Source organism: Protopterus annectens, chromosome 9.part0 (assembly GCF_019279795.1).
Source record: "Protopterus annectens isolate FY-2018-M chromosome 9.part0, PAN1.0, whole genome shotgun sequence".
Classification (NCBI taxonomy): domain Eukaryota; kingdom Metazoa; phylum Chordata; order Ceratodontiformes; family Protopteridae; genus Protopterus; species Protopterus annectens.
The window spans coordinates 1945984145-1946004855 of record NC_056743.1 but is presented as its reverse complement, the minus strand read 5'-3'; the positions used below and the strand labels follow the sequence as shown (position 1 = coordinate 1946004855).

The window sequence follows — 20711 nt, the reverse complement described above, 5'->3', positions numbered from 1 at the left end:
ACCCTCTCATTTGCATAAGCTGTGATATGCTCCCACAACTAGAATACTGCAACATAGGAATAGATGAACATAAAATAGTTGTGTAAAATCTTACCATAACCGTAAATGTCCTTTTCCATTTTGCAGCATTCCTTCCCACCCACCAGTTCCCCCAAGTCAATTTCCCTTTATTTGGCCTAAACAATACAGTAGGACACCAGGTCACACACACAAAATCCACTGGCATTGGTGGACTTCACGTTCTGAGGATTGTGCGTGCAGATGTCACATTACGGCCCCTGGTTTATGGCCTTGCGTGTGACATCCAGCACACACTGCAACAGCCAAGCTGAAGCTTTTTGTATAGGAGCCGATGTATGAGTCGCCTGAGGACAGGAAATCCCACAACTAGAATTCTGCAACATGGAAGAGAAGGACATTTATGATTATGGTAAGATTTTACACAACTATTCTATCTGTTCTATATGCTGCTGTATAGTTTTCCTCCCTGCCTTCCCCCTGACTTCTGAGTACCCACTCTGTAGCCACTGATTCCAGCGGCATACAGTTCTGAGATAGGTAGTTTATGGCAGACATCAGAGAGATGCGGGACGTCATAGCTTTGCAGTAGTGGCTGTCTTTTGTGAAATGGCTGGACTTGCTCCAGTTGACCAGAGGCAGACTCCCTTAGGACATCTTAAGTTGTAAGATTTTATTACAGTACTTCAGTGTGTGTCCACTTGTCTGCTATCTCAGCCTGTGCATCTCTTGACTCGCTCTTCATCAGATTAGAGGTGAAGCTTTTTCTCAAGGGTGTCCTTCACATTAAGCCACTGAGGAAATCCATCTCTCGTTGGGATTTGAATTTCATTCTGGAGAAACTTACTACCCCCTTTGAACCAGCCGCTTCAGCCACATTAAGAATGTGTACCTGGAAAGCTGTTCCACTAGTAGCTCTAACTTTAGCCAGAAGAATCTCAAAATTGCAAGCTCTCTTGGATATTCCACCTTATCTCATTTTTCATATGGGTAGGGTCTCTGCGCACTAACCCCTCCCTTAACCAATCTGTTTGTCTGCATTCTTTCCTTCACCACAGAATGACAGTGCAAGTGCTTCATTCTCTAGATGTTCATAGGCAATTTAGGTTCTATCTAGAGGAGACTAAGAACATTAGAAAGTCCAACTAGCTCTGTCCTTTCGCTCCAGGGTCCTGGGGAAATTTGTATCCAAGCAGACTATATCTTAGATATCCAAAACAGTTTTCTTCTGCTACTTTCATGGAAGACAGTTGCCACACACCATGAGAGCCCACTCTAACAGACCAGTGTATTCCTCAGGGGTTCTCCTTAAACGTCTAGATACAGCCACCATTCTAGAGGCAGCAACATGGTCCTCAGTCCACACTTTCACTAAACAGTGTAAATTGGATTGCATCTCCAAAGCTAGGGCAGGATTTGCCAAACCCATCCTCCATGGATTCTTGGAGACTGCTCTTCCCCTTTCACCCATATCACAGGTTGAACTTTAGTACTTTTCCCACACATGAATAGTGCAACATGAGAATAGGACATAGAATAATTGTGTAAAATCTTGCTTTAACCATAGATGTCCTTTTCCATGTTGCAGTATTCATATCCCTCCCTCCTACCCTCAATAGGAACTTTTCCCTTATCTGGATGGCATCTTTTCCACTAACCTCGGACTATTGTCCAACTGGGCATTCAGTTCTGAGGTCTGTGCTTATGGACATCACATTTATGGCCCACGGTTTATGGTCCCTGCATCTGTACAAAAGTTTAAGCCTGGTTGCTGTTGGTGCATCTGACGTCACACGCAGGGCCATAAACCAGGGGCCTTAAATGTGACATCTGCACCCACAGACCTCAGAACTTTTCTGCACAGTTGAACGTCTGGTTAATCGCATCGCTCCTCTGCTTATCAAGACTTCTAAAGCAAAGTACTCCATTGGGGAATTAATTTATTACTGCTTGAGCTTGGTTTGCTTGTTTGTTCTTAGCCAATGTCTGCTAAGGAGAGTAAATACTGATGTGGAAGTCAAATTCTACATAAGGACTCCCATGGCCGTTGCATGTTCTATTTAGGCCAAGAGCACTACCATACCCCTGTGCCATTTGCCAATCCTTTGTCCGTAAAATGCTTAGAGGGTGTCTGGCTGACCTTAATCTATATTTGGAAAATCAGTGGCTTAAAACGTTAGCACTTGGGATGGATTTTGAGTCGGCTGCTAGGTGGAACCACCAGAAATAAAGGCCAAGCTTTCATGGCCTACCATCTGTGCCCTGCTGTCGTTGAACGTCCCACCAACCGCCGATAGAGGTTGAGGGACATCTGCTAGAACAGTCTACTTTGGCTCCCCTTGAGGAAGCCGCTTCTGAAGTACTGGCCAGCATGTCCGTGGAGGTTACTCAGATGTCTGTTACTACTGAAGTAGAGGGGGGACAAAGCTCCACCAGATGCTCATCTGGTATGCAGGAATCTGTCGTCTTTAGCTCGGGGCCCAGAAACTAGGCCTTCTCTCTCTTCCAAAACTACCCCTTTAATAATAAAACGAGCAAACATTTATCTTCCTCTCCTGAGGGACAACCTGACTGGCAATCTTTTATGGTCTTTGATGCAAATTTCATGGCCCTTAGTTTCTCTGGCTCCTCACCTACCCCAATCACAGTAGTGCTTTGCCCAAGACCTTACCCTTAGACCCTCCTTTAGTCTCCAGGCTAGATGCTCATAAAAGGGGTCTTTCACATTAGACCACTGGTGAAGCCTATTCCACTGCCTTGTCACCTAAATTTTATCCTGGATAAACTCTCACTGGCTCAATTTGAGCTAGCCCGTTTTGTATACATACTGATGTGCACATGGAAAACAATCTTATTGGTAGCTCTCACATCGGCTAGAATGGTGTCGGAGTTGCAGGCACTCGTGGCATGCTCTCCCTACACTATCTTCCACAAAGACTTGGTGACCCTGCACACCAACCCTTCCTTCATGCCCTAAGTGGTCAATGAGCTATCATTAAATTAGTCCATTCACCTGTTCACCTTCCCCTCTCCTACCAATGACAGTGAGAGAATTCTCCATTCCCTGGATGTTCAAAAGCAGTTTAGATTTTCTAATGGTCTTGGTTATGTCCAAGTAAAACCTTATCAACTTTTTGGATCCTTTCATCTCAGAGCCTTGGGCAAGGCAGTCTCCAAGCTATCTGCTACTCCTACCACAGTAAGGACTTCAGGGCGTCGGAGCACACTCTGCTAGGGCTGTAGCATCTTCCAAGGCTTGCAAGGGTGTAGAGACTGCCTCCATCCTGGAGGCAGCCCACCTCGTCCACTATACATACCTTTACCAGACACTACAAATCGGATCATATCTCCAGAGTAGGTCTCGCTAGGGCAATCCTGCAGGGATTTCTGGAAACCACTACCTCTACCTCCACCCTTCTTCCTTCCTAAGCTGTAGTACTATCCCACAGTAAGAATACTGTAACATGGGAATTGAAGGACTTAGAGTAGTTGTGTAAAATTTTACCTTAACCATAGATGTCTTTCTCTTCCATGTTGCAGTATTCCTTTCCTCCCACCTGTCCCCCTGCATTTCCTTTCACCTGTCTATGGGGCACCACCTAGACTATGGTCACACTGGGCAGTCAGTGGCATTTCACAGGTCTAGATGGCTTTATGTGGCTCTATTTTCTTCTGTCTGGGCAGTTCTGAGATCTGTGCATGCTAACGTCACATTTAAGGCCCCTGTTTTATGGCCCTTTGTGTGATGTCCCACACACCGACGACGACCAGGCTTAAGCTTTTGTATAGGAGCAGACGTTCAGGTCACCTGTGGTGGAGAAAATCCCACAGTAAGAATACTGCAACATGGAAGAGAACATCCAATGGTTATGGTAAGATTTTATGCAACTATTCTGTTTTACACAACTGTTCTTTGCGCTCTTGTTAAGCACCTTGTATTAGTTCATTTTTAGAGACTGTATTTCAGGACACTTGATAGCTTGCATGTTTGGCCTTCTGTTTTGGAAGTGATGCATATTATAATCCAGAGGGATTAGTAGAGGTCCCTATGAACTTGATGTATTCATACTGTCTGATCCAGAACAGTTGGCCGGCAGAATTCAAACTTCTGAAAATGTAATTTTTTTTACTTTTGCTACATGTGTAAATGATTTTTCACTTGGTTTGTTTGACAGTGTCATAAGTAGTGTGCATGTAATTATTTGCAAGTTGGCTTGCAGATGGTCAGAGTTGATGCATTACCCAGATTTCCAACAGAGGTGGGTTGACCCTTGGTAAAGAAATGTGAGGTGGAGCATTAATACTTTGGGATTTGTGTGAGCATGGGTAGGACCTATTCTGAGTATATAACTGGATGTTCATAGCTACAGAGTGGGAGAGAGGTCTAGCTGTGGCCTTAACTGCATTAGTTGTCAGAAGCAAGTACCACACATTCTGTTGAGGGACAGCACTACATTGCCTCCTGTGCTCATTGCTGTGTTCAGCCCAAACAGTTGAGCATGAAGACTGAATTGGAAAAGGTTGTGCTGCCATAGCATCAGCCACATCTTGTATAGATGCCCCATTTAAAAGTGGTAATTGAATGGAAGAGTGAATAACTTCTTCATTGTATCCCTAGGCCACTGTAAGCTCGAGCATTGGTTTCTTTGAGGTGCTTTTCAGTCCCCAGCTTGATTGGAGACCCTTCTGATACTGCTCAGGAAGCTTGTGTATACTCAGTTTATCAAATTATTTCCTGAACCCGAATCTAGGGCATCTGGCCACTCTGCTACAGGCATCTGTTTAAGGGAAGCTGTATCTTAATATAATTTAGTGGTGTGATTTAATGGTAAGATCTAATGATGTCCATGTCAATCTTCCTCATGACTGGGTCATACGATCTGGCATTAGATCCGATCTGGTTATTCCAGAGGACTGCTTTCAAGTCTTGAGCTCCCCTCACTCCCATAATGCCCTGCATTTTCTGTAACTCCTGAGATCTCCTTTACCTACCATCCTGGATAGACGTTATTGTGACTGGACGTTATTGTGACTGGTCTTGAGCCTTTTCTCATAAGGTTGTAGCTTTCAGTTTTTCCTTCATATTTTTTCTGTTTTCATTTTCAAGTTTTCCTTTTTTCAAAAAAAAAAATCTCTACCTCCCTTCCCAGTTCTTAGACCTTTCAAGTGTTAGGATTGTTCCTTTCCCTCTCCATTTTCCTTCTCTCCTGTACGGCAGTTGGCCTGCGTTCCTTTTCAGTTTAAAAAAAAAAAAAAAACTTTCCCTGTAGGTTTGAGTTTATTGTTGCTTTGTCAGTAGGGTTTTGATAGCTGTGAGTTTGAGGCTCCTCTTTTGTTTTGTGTGTGGTACACACACTGGCTTTAAGAGATGCACCTCGTGTGGGCACAATTCTGAATTCGTATGCTCATGAGAGGTGTCTTGCTTAGGTGCCTCATTTAGAGCAGGACTGAGATTTACACAGGATTCAACCCTACGCTTTAGCAGATTGCTGCAACAAATTAATCTTGAAAAAGCTTCTGCCCTCATCTGGAACTCGAACCCCTGCCAAGCTGGGAGCTTCAAAGTCTAAGAAACTTGTTCCATCTCAGATTAATTTGTCTTGGGATCCGAAGGCCTCAGATTGAAGATCTTGGAGCCATACACCAAGATGCAGCAAGGTCTGCTTATTTTTGTGCATCTTCCAGATGCTAGACTTACCCATTCTAAGATGGACAGGATGCTGAGTTTACTCAAGGCTCAGACTCAGATGGGTATTATACAATCTCCGTCCCCATCTCGGATCCATGAGAGCCCTGTCACCCATGTTAGTCACTCCTCTTCTGATCCGACAACCTTTTTCGGAACTCTAGGATCAGGATTCTTTGAGAGAGACTGTGGAACCATGAACAGCAGTGTCCCAGAAAGTGCTTTCGGAGCAGATTGGGTCTTGGACCTGAAAAATCAGCACTGGCTCCTTGGGGGTGGTTTTGACTACAGCCTAGTCAGATCTCTCTCATCTTAGGGGCTTTGGCTCTTGACAGTTTGGGACAGGTTTTGTTTTGAGGCCACAAATCTGGGGTGGTGTCTTTCCGTTCTCAGGCTATTTCTGCTCTGAGGAGGAAGTGGGAAGGATCCCCTGGTTTGCTGGCTTTTCAGGTAGCAGAGAGGGCATTCTCTAAGCCTAGTGATATGCCTCCTCACCCCTGGAACCTATACAGCTTTCATGTGGTCTGAGCCTTGGCCACATTCATCCTGTCCATGGTCACCTTTCCCAGGAGGTCCTCCAGTCCCCCTTTCTACAGGGGGCTGCCTATTCAGAGTTCTACCCAGACTGTCCTGTGGAGGAAGTGCATTGTAAGAGGACATGCACATTTACTCCCCTTTGGAATATGACAGATGAGTTTGAGGAAGGATCCCACGAATCACCACCTGATGACATCTTTGAAAATATCCTATTGACTCTGAAGTGAAAGGGTGGGTGGTCTTCCCAATTTCCTCCTGAAGAATCCATGTTGAGGCTCTTGGGGGCAGGCCCCTCTACGACTTGGGTGATTCCACTGACAGACTAACTTATTTACCTAGTTTCCTGCCAGGCCTGGAAGGAGCCACACCGTGGAGCTTATACCCGAACATGCCAAGTTTCAAAGGCCCCCCGTCTGATCCCTCCCATTGGAGTAAAGGCATTTCAGTTGATACCATTATAGTGTCAGCAACCACAAAGGAGCGAGTGGAACAGAGTTCTGTGTTCACCCCTGTGCAAGCAGACTCAGGGATTGGACAGGCAGGAGAAGTCTACACCTCAGCTACTTCTACGGTGAGGGACTTGAACTGTTTGGTACATCTCATGCACTTTGAGAGATTTGGTCAAGGAGCTCACCACTTCTGAGCCTGTGTCTGTGAGGAGACCCAAGTTTCTCCCTGTCTACTTTCTTGTCTAATTCAGAGTTTGATCTCCAGTGTTGAAGAGGGAACCTCTCGAGCAGCTGGATCAGGCAAAGCCTTCAGGAGACATTCTGGTTGATGGTTTGCAAGTTTGCCATTCCCTTCAGTGCGTCCTTTACTATCCCCCTTTGATGGTTCTTCCTTGGTTGGACCATTGGTTAAAGGAAACACTTACCACAGTGAGGAAGAGGAAAAGACTTTGCCTGCTGTATGGATCAAGTCTTCCCCCTCAAAGGATGTTTTCCAGGAACCAGTGCATTGGGAAAAAAATGTGGTTCAGTCTCAGGATTCCTTAAGGATTCTCACAACCCCTTGTGCAGAGGACAAGGTTTGAATGGGAGATGCCACCCTAGAGACGAGGGGCTTCACAGAACCTTTCTCTGACAAGCCAATGCCAGTGCTCCTGAAGTGCTGCCACTGTCCTACTTTGGAGGCAGTCTGGGAGAGGCTTTCATTGCACTCAGACACCTGGAGAAAGCTAACAAATGACATCTGGGTGCTGAAAATCTTCAGAGGCAGTTGTATTCCCTTTTTCCTCCCCCCCCCCCCAATGAATGTAATCTCCCCGACGTTCCACACAGGAGTATGCCATGCAAGAAGTTCAAAAACTAGACGAGTCTCATCCAACAGGTCCTAACCGAGCAAACAGGATATGGAACTAATTCATGTTTCTTTTTGGTGCCAAAAAAAAAGGCAGGGGACCTAAAGCCTATACTGGACTTAAGCAAGCTAAGTCTGCATGTTAAGTCAAAGTTTCGCATGGTGGCTGTTCAGTCTTTTTAGCCATAACTATGCAAGAACGATTGGATGTGCTCTGTAGATGTCCAGGCAGTGTACTGTCCTATAAAGATTGACTGTCTCTCCAGGAGCCACTTGCAGTTCTGGCTGGGAACCAATCATTACCAATTCAGAGCACTTCCCTTTTGACTCACCACAGCCCCCGGGTGTTGACCAAATGCATGTTGGTAATGGCAGCTCACTTGAGACTGCAAGGATTCCAGATGTTTCCATACTTAGACAATTGGCTCCTAACTGCACTATAGAGGCAGTAAGTGGTCCAAGCATTGCAGTTCATTTAACTTTAGTACCTTTAGTCAGCTGGGGTTCACTAAATTTGAAGTAAAAAATAAACCTTTGTAAAGGGTAGAGTTCCTAGGAACACAACTGAACACAATCACTCTGGTAGCAGTTTTATATCATGTTGTCCCTGAGACAGCAAGTCCAAGTGTTAATGGATATACCTGCACCCCCAGCAAGATTCAGCCTAAGAGCTCTAGATTCCATATTGGCTGCCATACTTCTGGTGCCATTGGCAAGATCTCTTACACGAGTACTTCAGTGGTTCACTTGTCCATTCCGTATCTCCCATTAAATGTCCTGATCAAAGCTGACTTCAGTCCTCAGATGCTCTCTTCAGTGGTGGGTGCTACTGGACTATCTTCATCTAGACAGGCCCTTAACCATTCCCCCTCCAAAGGCCACAGTGACCATGGACACTTCTTGATGGGATGGGGCATTATGAAGGAACATTGGTCCAAGGCACATGGTCAACAGACCAAGTTTCCCATCAGTATTCTAGAGACGAGAGCAGCCCTTATGCAAACTTTCCAAGACTGCCCATCTCTGGGAAAGATAGCAATTCAAACACTGTCAGTAGTTTGGTATATCAACAAACGTGGGAACCCTTTCATACCAGTTATGCATAGGGGCCATGAGAATGTGGGAATGGGCGATGTCCTATTCTCATGTTGCAGTATTCTGTTATGTGGGATCCTGTCTCAGGTGGCCCGAACGTCCGACTCGTATAACAAAGCTTAAGCCTGGCTGCTGTAAGGTGCAATGGGACTTCACACTCGGGGGCCATAAACTGTGGGCTGTAAATGTGATGTCCACACATGCAAACCTCAGAACTTCTCTGCCCCAGTCGAACATCAGCTTTCTCGATGTTCTTAGTGTTTCCCTGTTGCAGTCATTACATTTGGGTAATCCTGCTTGCAGGTTGCCCTCAGCCGGCCTGAATTCCAAAGTCTTGGGTTCTACGTCAGCTACTGTCGCCCCTTCCCTGATGTCGGGTCGTCAGGGGTATAAAAGAAGCAGCCGACACCATTTTCTTTAGTCTTTCTTGCCATGCGGTGCCCGAAGCAGAAGCATTTTGTAAGTGCTGGTCGGCAGACTACTGAAATATTTCAGTTTGAGTTTCAGAACCGAAGTCTTCACTAAAGCTAAGTACCCCATTGGGGAAACTTTTTTCTAGCTCCATACTGATGTCAGAAAAAGTTAATTGTATTACTTGTGGGAAGCAAATACCTCATAAGGATTTCCATTTATACTGTATTCCGTGCCTAGCCCTGATCACAACATGCCTGGCTGTCAGTTTTGTGCTGGATTTAACCAACTCACTGTTAAGTGTCTGTATATTTTTGCCACAAAGTATTTTGGAAACTGATTTAGCTACCCAGAAATGTCAGATAGCAATCCGACTACTGGAGTACATAAACACAAAGAAAAGGACAGAGAAAGGCAATCTAGATCCAGAACCGGCGAAGCTTCTCCTAAGCCATTCGCTGGTTCGCCTGTACTCAGTGAGGCGCTTTCGCAGCCCCTGATACCCACTACCTTCGAGTCGCAGGTCTCTACCGACACCCATGTGTAGTCCAGTATGCCGCAAGATACTCAAGGTATTGGACCGACGGATGCATCTCTGTCGGATGGGTCCGGAGCTGCAGAGCAGGCACCAGCTTCTGAGGGTGTATTCAGACCTTAACATTTGTATATCAAACCAAAGACAAAAGCAACTTCTAAAACTAAAAAAAAAAAAAAAGACTCATGAGCCACGTGCACAGGCCTCTATGCCTAAAAAACAGATCAGAATTGCTAAAGACCTTATTACCAAGATCAGGGGTACCCATCCCCCTCCAGATAAGAGGCCTAGGCAAGACACTGATTATGAATCTTTCAGATCAGGTTTCTATTTCTTCTGATTCCTCTTCTGATCAGGAATTATCTATACCTCCCTGTGAGGATTCTGATGCAGAGGAGTCTATACCATCTGCTTCTCCTCCTGAGGATTATTCATTTGCGGAAACCTTGCATACTTTGAGGGAGCATTTTCACTGGGAGAGTCAAGACTTCTCAATCAAAAGAGGCTCAGGGATTTCATTCTCCCTCAGCACAGGCCTTTGGCCATTCCCCCTGTTTTAGACATTGTGGATGTGTTTTCAGAGTCCAGCTTGACCCCCTGGCTCTTTACTTCCGGCTCCCAGTAAGCCTGACTGATATTACAGGGTCCCTGACTCGCATAATTTTTTTTAATTAGAAACCCTGCTGAGCCTGAAACTATATTTCACAGGGCCAAAGGGTGTTAAGGCCTCAACAGCAAAAAAATCCTGTCCCCTCTGACAGAGATTCAAGGTCACTGTACAGATGGGGAAAAAAGGTTTATACATCTGCAGCCTTGGCGTTCAGAGCCTTAAACTGTCAATTTCATATGCTTAAGTATCAACAACATGTTATGGGATTGCTGAAACAGAAAATGAGGATTTCTGAATGTGCAGAAAATAAAGAATTGCAGGAATTTATTGCATGCAGCTGAACAGGTTGGAAAGCATACTTTGCAATGTGGTTTTGACTCCTTAGAGGCCTCCTGCAGGGCCGCAGTTACTGGATCTTTGATTAGGAGGCATGCCTGGCTAAAGGAACAAAATTTGCCTGATCATGTTAAAGCTAAATTGCTAGATGCACCTTTACAGCATGAAACTCTGGTATTAAGGCAGAAGAGGTTTTAAAGAAAATGTAAGACAAAGCTAAGTCTATGCAAATTGTTAACTTCTTACAAGTGCAGCCACCAAGATTCAGTAGAGACTGGCCTACAAAAAACTGGTCCTTTCCTGTCAGACAAAGCTCAAAGGGGCAAATCCAGACACCCAAAGGGTTCCAGATACCAGGCGCAAGATTCATACAGGTCAAAGCAATGGGGTGCATCTACCTCCAAATCAGGAGGAGATAAAGCGCAAACCTACAGAAAACGGTCCCAATGACTTCCCTCTGCCTACTCCAAGCACTTGTGTTTTGGCAGCACCCTTATGGGGAAAATTTGCACTTTTTGCTCAAAACTGCCAATTAATAACCCAGGACAAGTGGGTACTAAACAGTCTCACAGGGATACAAATTCCATTTCCACACTCTGCCAAAGGCAAGCGGTTGGCCAGATCTGCCCAAAAATCAATGGGCAGAGGCACAGAAACAGGTTATGTCCCTCATGGATATGGGGGCCATTCAACCAGTACCAGAACAGGAAAAAGGGCAAGGTTTTTACTCTACTGTTCTTGGTACCCAGAAAGGACAAGGCCTGGTGGCCAATACTGGATTTATCAATTTTGAACACGTACCTGGACATTCCAAAATTCAGAATGCTGACTTTGCAGCAGCTTCTGCCCATGCTGTGCGAGAATGCTTGACTGGTGACATTGGACCTAAAAGAGGCATACCTGCATTTCCCAAGAAGACAATCATGCAGAAGATACCTCAGATTCAAGGCTGGCTTAATGCATTACCAATTCTCTGCACTACCCTTTGGCTTATCCACTGCAGCCAGTGTCTTCACAAAGTGCCTGGCACCAGTAATTGCATTTTGTAGGCAAAAAAGTATACAAATATACCCTTACTTGGATGACTGTCTTATTCAAGCAGAGAGCAAGGACATTCTTCAACAGCTGGCATTTGTGAAAAGGCTTCTAACATGCCTAGGGTACACAATAAATAAAAGAAATCACAACTGGTACCCTCTCAAAAGATAACATTCCTGGGTGCAAGCTTGAATACAACTGCCGAGATGGCTTACCTCATGCCAGACAAGCAAAGGCAACTGACTACTTCAAACTGGCAACAAAAACCCAGTTATCTGCAAGACAAATTTTGCAGGCTTTGGGCTTCATGGCATCCTACATTCTACTGATTCCATATGCAAGACTGCATATGAGTAAACTTCAATGGTACCTAAAAAGTTTATGGAGTCAACATTCTCAGTCTGGAAACAATGATTCCTCTTGTACCCTGCCTGCAACAGGAGTTTCTATGGTGGGCAAAGGCATGTCACCAAAACATGGGATGGGCCTTCATTGTACCCTCTGCCAGCCAAACCTTAACAGACACTTCAGATTATGCCTGGGGGGCCCACATGGCAGGAAGTTGCATTCAGGACATATGGACCCCAAAACAAATTCATCTATATATCAACCAGAAAGAGATGCTAGTTGTTCAAAATGCCCTAACAGCCTTCAAGAACTTACTTCATCCAGGACAACTACTGATAAAGACTGACACCACGGTCATGTGGTATGTAAACAAGCAAGGTGGCACACACTCATACCTCCTTTGCAAATTAGCCATGACACTGTGGGACACAGCTTTGACCTACCAAATGCTTCTATAAGCTAAGTTCCTGCCAGGAAAGCAAAATACTCTGGCAGACTATTTAAGCAGAAACCTTATGGACCCTCACGAGTGGAAACTAAATCCCACAAGTCTTCAGCATGATAACAGAGAAATGGGGGAGCCCAGACATGGATCTTTTTGCCTCTCCTCAAAATTATCAATTGAAAAGATTCTGCACAAGGACTTATCACAGACAAGCATGGAAAGTGGACGCCCTATCCTTCAGTTGGAAAAACCTATCCATTTACTTTCCTCCTCTGCCTCTTCTACCCAAGGTCCTCCTAAAAGTCAGACAAGAGAAACCAAAGATACTAATTGCCCCGGACTGGCCCCGCCAATACTGGTACCCAGTCCTATGGAACTTGTCTCAATACCCAGCTTGGACCTTGCCTCAAAGACCTCAATGAACTATTGTCCCAGCAAAACAATCAGATCCTGCACAATCAACTCCAGACACTGAACCTGGCGGCATGGCTGATCATGTAGTTACACAAACTCCTCTCAGTAAAGCTGTGATGGATGTCATTTTGGAAGCCAGAAGGCCTAGTACTAGAAGATCTTATGCTGATAAATGGAAGAGATTCTGTGCTTGGAATCAAGCACAAGGAACTGATACAGCAGAACCAAATATTTCTCAGATATTACAATACTTAACTGAGATGCTTGACAAAGGCCTTTCTTTCTCCAATTAAAATCCATGCCTCTGCCATTTCGGCTCATTACAATACAGAGCCACCAATCTTTTCTCATCTTTTACTAAAGCAGTATCTTAGAGGAGCCAAAAATGTAAGGCCTCCTAGAAGATCACCATTACCTGCATGGGACCTCAAGTATGTATTGGAAAAGCTCACCCTGCCTCCATTTGAATCAGCTGCTACAGCTGATATAAAGTTCTTCTCATGGAAAACCGCTCTGCTACTAGCAATCACTTCATAGGTTCATGTTAGGCTATCTGCCCTGGGGCATTTATAAGCCTAGCCCAATTGTGTTTGGCTTACGCCTCCCCTTGATTTGAGTATACTGTGCCCTTTTTAAAGTTTAGTTTACTGTGCCTCTGTCTAATAATGACACGGAAGTAATCCCTGGGACAAACCTACGATCCCCCATCCACTCATCAAGATTCTTCTTGAAGAGAGTCAGTGAGGTGCTCTGCCTAACATGAATTGGAATTCTAATCCAGAGCGAAGGGAGCCTCTGGGTTATGAATCTGTCCCTCCAGCATGTTCTATTTATTTCTGTGCTGAGGTTCAAGTCCCTCTAGCGCGTGGCTCTAAGGATTTAGATTTACTGAGGTGGAGTATGTCCATTAATTCTGGGTTGGACATTGCTTTATATGTCAGGCATAGATCGCCTCGAAGTAGGCGGTATGCAACTGAGTAGAGCTAGAGTTTTTTTAACCGAGCAGCATATGGCATCTGTTTGAGTCCCTTGATCCCCCCTGGTGAGGTACTTCAGCAAGAAGAGTTTCAGAGCTACAGGCCCTCATGGTTGTAGAGCCTTTTATCATATTTTACTCAGACAGGGTGTCTCTGAGGACAAATCCTACATTTATGCCCAAGGTGGTTTTCAGTGTGGCTCTTAACCAAACAATTCATCTGCCAACCTTTTATCCGCAGAACAAGGGAGAGAGAATTCTGCATTCCTTGGGACGTACACAGACAGCTAAGATTCTACTTGAGCAGAACTAAAGCTCTAAGAAAAAACTGAGCAATTACTAGTACCATATGCTGCAGGATAAGAAGGCAAGGCTATTTCAAAGCAGACAGTTTCAAACTGGATAAGCCACTACATCCGTTTCTGCTACTTACACCATGGTAAACCTGTGCCCAAGGGCATTAGGTCTCATTCCACAAGAGCTGCAGCTACTTCAGCAGCCTTTCTCAGAGGAGTACCAACCAAAGACATTCTAGAGGCTGCTACTTGGAGTTCTGTACACACCTTTACAAAGCATTATCATTTGCCTCTCTATTCCAAGTCCAGGGAAGGCTTTGCCACTGCAGTTCTGCAGGGCCTTATAGCCACACCTAATGCTGTTTAGCTCCAGCCTCCAACCATAGCTTTGGGATTCTACCCAAATGTAATGACTGCAACAGTGAAACACGAAGAACATAGTACAGTTGTGTACACTTACCATAAATGCAGTTGTTAGAGTGTATTCACTGTTGCAGTCCAGGTTACCCTCCCGCCATCCCCCTTTCATTCTGGAGTTTCTTTCCTTGTCTGTCTTCTGCAACCTATGTGGTGTATTTGCTTGTAGATGAAGGTAAAGTTTTTATTGATGCATGTGCATATACATATATCTATATATATATATATATCTATATCTATATATCTATATATCTATATATATATATCTATATATATATATATATATATATATATATATGTGTGTGTGTATATATGTATATATATATGTATATATATATATATATATATATATAGATATATATATATATAGATATATAGATATATATATATATATATATATATATATATATATATATGCTACCTTTTTGGGGGCACCCATGTTTTATACCCCTGACGTCATGGAAGAGGAGACAGCAATTGACGCAGAATCTAAGACTTTGGAATTCAGGCCGACAGAGGGCAGCCTGCCAGAAGATAACCAAAATGCAATGACTGCAACAGTGAATACATGCGAACGTCTACATTTATGGTAAGTGTACACAACTGTACTTTCTTTATCCAGGTATGTTTTGTTAGATCATAGCTGAAACTACTGTGCTGAGTTAAGCAGTGCCATCCCATTGATTTGAGCTTCTAGTTTATTTTTCATCGAAGTTTGTTCCGAGAGTGATTGTTTTCCTGGTCTCTCTGTAGTGAAAATGAGCAGCTTACTCTGTTTAGTTTGGCACTATTATTTAACTGTCGTTTTCTCCACTTTTTAATAGTGTTTGTCCTCTGTAGCCACAGCCCTACAGAGTGGTTTTCTGCCTTACTGTGAACCAGTTTATCAGCGTTGTGTTACACTTGTACAGAAGACACTTGCTCAGTCCATGGTAAGATATATTTTTAGTTTGCAACATCGATTTGTGTTTATATTGCATGTTGTAGTGCCAGTGCTCAATTGTTTTTTCTTTCAATTGAAATACTAAATTTGGGTGCTGGTATGTAGGTAGCTGTTGCAGTGGAGAAGGAGGTTTAAAGGAGCTTATTGGTTAATTTAACATTTCAATTTGACACTTTGAACAGTTTTTGAATCATGCACTCTGCATGATTCATAAGCTGTTCAAGTATTGTGTATAAGGCACTACAGTAAAGATGTCTTCATGGGCTCAAACCCCCCCCCCCCCCATTAAACAGCCAAGTCTGCTTTTGAATCTACCTGATCTCCAAAGTCCTCTCTTCCCACCATGGCTTTCTCAGAGCCCCCCAGAAGATCAAAAGCAGTTGGGATTTTAAGTCCTCTGATCAAACTGTCATATTGATGTCCTATTCAACTGTCTTGGTGTTGAAGTGAGGGAGTTGCCTGTCAGTGACGACCCGGCATCTGCCCGTATGTCAGTTTACTATTTTAGGGTGCTTGGTACGTTTGACATAGGCCACTATCCGACATCTGCCATAAAAGAACTTCTTAAGCGGTCAGTCGGATTGCCAGTCCTGGACGGCACTGTGCTGCTGGAGTGTCTTCTATAAAGATAAGTGCACTGTTGTGGAAGCTTCCTGTCTTTTAACCTCTATCAGAAATTGGCCAGCAGTAGTGTCATCCAGGAAAGGGGGAAGTTTGACTCTGGATGACAGATTCCACACAAGGATAGTTATTCCCAGTGCGTCTTCTGTCTTGGGCCCCAACACGACCATAAAAACTGCTCAGTTTGTCAGTCTATTGTGCCTAAGACCCTCCGAATTCCATCATCGTTCGTTTCTATTTACTTAGAAATTAAATGCCTTAAGCTTTTAGGTAAGAGCATGATAGAAAGCTCCTTGGACCTGACAACAGAGTCTGTTAAGCGCAAGGCCAAGAAAAAGAAGGCTCTAAACCGAAGCTGTGCCTCTTGATAAACATCTCTTCCGAAGCACATGAGAGCTCAGAGGTGTGTTCCATCAGGGAATTGGATCCACAAACCGAGCCTGCCTTCTTATTGGACATATGAGCCTCCAAAGAGGCAACAGACAGACTCCTGATGTCCAGGGGGAGTCCAGGCTTATCGTGTCCAAAGGCCCCAGAGGAATTACCTAGATAGTGGTTTGTGAGGACATTGACCTGGACTTGATCAAATGTAAGGCTACATCTGGCCGCCCTCCTTTGCATCGCATGGGTAACCCTGGAAAGAAGCAAAAAGCTAAATGACTCCACATCCAGAGCCCAGAAGGAATAGCAGACTTTCACACAAGGCCTTTTGAAGGCCTTCATGGTGCTAAGGCACATCTCAGGTCAGCCAGCTTCCCCTTCTGCCTGGCCTACTTCACCTCAAGAGACCTAGGCCTTCAGCTACCTCAGAGGAAAACTTCTCATCCAAAAACGAAAGCAATTCTTAGATTATTCATCCCAATCCCCCTCACCTTTACACTGCGCTTCCCTGATGAAGATATGAACGTAACAGAATATCCTATGGAGGAAATTTCCTCTGGGGAGATTAATTCTAGGATGAGATAATTTTAAGTGGGACAGTACAGAGATGTCTGTGGTCCAAAAACATTGACCTCAAAGTACAGTCCCCTAGTCCTGCTATTTCTCCTGTCATTCAAGCCGCCTTAGATGTTTTAGCATCCACTTCCACTCACCCTGTCTCCATCTCCAAAAAAGCCAGACCGGTACTACACAGTACCAAAGGACTGCAGTTTTCTTTTCAAGGCCCCTGTGGCTGGAGTTCTCTGTGATGTCAGCTTTCCCTCCTCCCCCTCGGACAAGGATAGTAGACAGTTGGGATGTCTGGGCAAGAAAATTTATACCTCTGCCACCCTAGCTTTCAGAGCACTAAACTCTACCGGACCCATGTAATTTGGAACTTCTGACACAAATCTCAAAGCTAATGTCCTGTACCATACTCTAAACAAAACCTTGGCATTCTCTTCTTGCTACTTCCTGTTAGGTAGCCAGGCATTCAATTAAATGTAGCTATGATGCTGTAGAAGCCACCTCATGAGCTATAGCATCTTCCTCTGCCCTAAGATTTGTGTGGATAAGGCTTCAGTCCCTCCCTGAGGACATTAAAGCAAGACTAATGGATGCCCCCTTGGAGAGTTCTTCTCTTTTTGGCAAACCCTCAGCAAAACTTAAATCCCTGCAAAAGCAAGCGCACGTAGTCTCCCCTTTGCCTAAATTCCGCAGGAATTACCCTGCAGAACAGGACTTTGTCCACAGGCAAATCCAGACCCACCACACTAAGCCCCCAAAAGTGTCAAAGAAAAACCCACCAGTTCTCAACTTCTTCTCGCTCACCAAGCAGCACTTTGCTGATAGGGCAGGCTGTTCATCATAACTCTTCAAGCAATCTGGGAACCTCCCCTTTCTCCCTGCGCCTTACCCTTTCCTTCTTGGCAACTCACGACTTAAGATTCCTGGGTCTTAAGCATTATAAAAAGGGCGATGCTTCGTAATCTGACACACTGTGCCCACTTTAGGGGTATCCCCCAGCCACCAAAAGAGGAGGAGTCTTTTCCTCCAATTCTGCTAAAACTACTATACTAATTTTCCCATTGTCCCAGCTCAAGAGAAAAGGTCTTCATTCATGCCTCTCCCTAGTTCCCAGGAGGGAAGGCCTTTGGAGACCCATCCTAGACCACTTCTATCTCAACGATTTTGTAATAGTTGTCCTTCAGAATGCTTACCCTGTAAAACACTCTCCCCTCTCTTCCTCTCTCAAGCATTCTTAGCATGCATTGACATCAAAGTTGCTTCTCTCCATAACCCCATACACCCCAGATACAGGAAATTCATATGCTGCTCTGTGGGATCCTCTCATTTTCAATTCTCGGCTTTGCCTTTTGAACTTCCACTGCACTGAGTTTTCACAAAATGCCTGGCACCAGTGGCCGCCTTTTGCAGAATCCATGGCATCCAAATCTTCCCCTACATATAGACCTGATTCAGTTCAAAATGTAGCATAATTTAACCATAGATGTCCAGTCAACAGTAGCCATCTTACAAAGCCTGGGAATTGCTATAAATTTTTCAACATATTCCCTTGTCCCATCCCAAGACCGAGTCTTTTTGGGGTGCGGGTTTCAAAACAAGGATATAGTGGTTTCCTCCTCCCACCAAGGCCCAGGAGATTTCTATCCTTTTCTCAAGCTCTTCTCCTAAATGTCCTGTCCACAAGAAAGTTTATGAATCTTGGGGTTGATGGCTTCTACCATCCCTATGCTTCCTTTAGCGAGGCTATGTATGATGAAATTCCAGTGGTTTCTAAAGTCAGTGTGGTCTCAGCATGTCCACCCTCTAGATTTCAAAATACCACTTCTACCCTGCCTTCAAGAAGGAGCTGCATTGGTGGATTACATCTGTCCTTAAATCCAAGTCTCCCCATTCACCCACTGCCCCCAATTTATACAGATGTGTAGAATACTTGCTGGGGAACAGCCCTGGACTGTCACACAGTTCATGGTCAGTGGGCATCCTGTCATAGGAGAGACCACATAAATGTAAGGGAAATTAAGGCATTAATTCTTGCCCTTCAGTGTTTTCAATCCCTTGTGTTACTGGGAAGGCTTTCACACGATGACTGTCCTGTGGTATACCAACAAACTGGGGAGGAGGGGGCAAGATCTTGCCTCTTTTGCAGACTAGTCTTGCAGGTCTGGGACTTAGCCTGCCAACTACAAATCTCTCTCCAGGCAGTTTACATCCCTTCCAATCCGAATACTCTGGCAGATGCTCTGAGCAGATCCAGAACACATGTCCACGAATAGATGCTTCACAGGGATGAATTTGTGGACAATTGTTTGCTTCTCCCCTGAACGAATAAACTTCCAAAGTTTTGTGCCAGAAAACCTCATCCTCAAGCATGGAAAGTGAATTCCCTATCAGTATCTTGGAAGGGGAAATCCCTTTACGCATTTCCCTTCTTCCACTCATTCAGAAAGTCCTGCGGAAAATTCAACAGACCACCCAAGAATCTTGCTGGTGACTCCCTATTGGCCAAGACAGCACTAGTTACCCCTTTGCCATGTAACAAAGGGCAAGAAGCTGCTTCAGTGGATTGCTCACTCATCCATCTACATTGGGATACCCTCCGACTGACCCTGTGATTGATAGAGCCCTGGTTTCTTTCAGATACCTTTATTCTGAGGACGTGCTTTGAGTCTTCCTGGAGGCCAGGAAACCTAATAGCAGAAAATCTTAAACCCTACAAATGGAAGCGACTTTCTCTTTGGTGTCTCACCAGAAACCAGGACCCGCTTACAATAGATCCCCCTGTTTTGTCTTATTTGTGTGACTTGCTGAATGCAGACTTAGATTAATACTCTCGAATTTGAACAAGACTATCCTTAAACTCTCATTTTGCTACAACCACATTGCCAGGTTTGCCACTGGGCTGCCTTTTAGGACACATCATTGCATGAATCTAAATCAGCTTGGTTGGCTTGAACTACCCAGCCTAATCCAGTATAACCAACTGATTATGGCCTATGAAATCCCCTATAAGCCGGACAATACTCCTGCACTTAAAAATATTATCACCCCCTATAACAATCCTAGACCGTTTCGATCCTACAAACTACTAATTCAGACTAGCAAAATTAATAACACAGCCGGTGATTCTCTCTTTGCAAACTCTGTAAGTAGATCCTGGAACTCTCTTCCAGCTGATATTACATTACTTTCCACCTTAGTTCAATTTAAAACTAGACTCAAACAACATTTGTCACTTAACTGGCTAGGTCAATGTATCAAGCCTGGCTAACTCTCTCTAGAATGTGTAAAAATCTGTTAACCAGTTTACTGTGTAATTTAATTTAATCCTGACTTGTGCTCAGGATTAACTGTAACCTGTGGACCTTGTTTAACTTGCTTACTTATGTAATCTCTGTAAATTGTCTGTTTGTAATTTGTAATGCTGGTATTATGTAATGCTGTATCTGCCTACCCTTGGAGCTTTTCTCCCCGGGCCTCCGCTGAAAATGGACATGCATCCAGTCGGACTATCCCGGTCAACAAATGTAAAATAAAAAATAAATTATTCCTCCATAAAACCACACTTGTTAGCTGTCTCTGCTTATCTACCTTTTTCGCCACTCTTAGCCTCGATTTGAGGCCAAACAATTCCTTGAAGGCTTCCTCATTACACCTCCCAGGAGACCTGTTGCTACACCCTGGGACTTAAACTTTGTGCTAGAGAAACTGACTGTTGCCTTTTGATCCAGCCTCTTCTAG

General features: G+C 44.3%; 1 protein-coding gene across 1 annotated transcript in view; it reads left to right on the top strand.

Annotated features, from left to right (window-relative positions):
* Positions 1 to 20711, top strand: part of TNPO2 (transportin 2) — a gene marked incomplete in the record, with an annotated part of 2382582 nt that overhangs the window by 1111820 nt on the left and 1250051 nt on the right. The window contains 1 exon segment of the mRNA XM_044084755.1: positions 15286 to 15393. Coding sequence (XP_043940690.1) covers positions 15286 to 15393 — 108 coding nt within the window.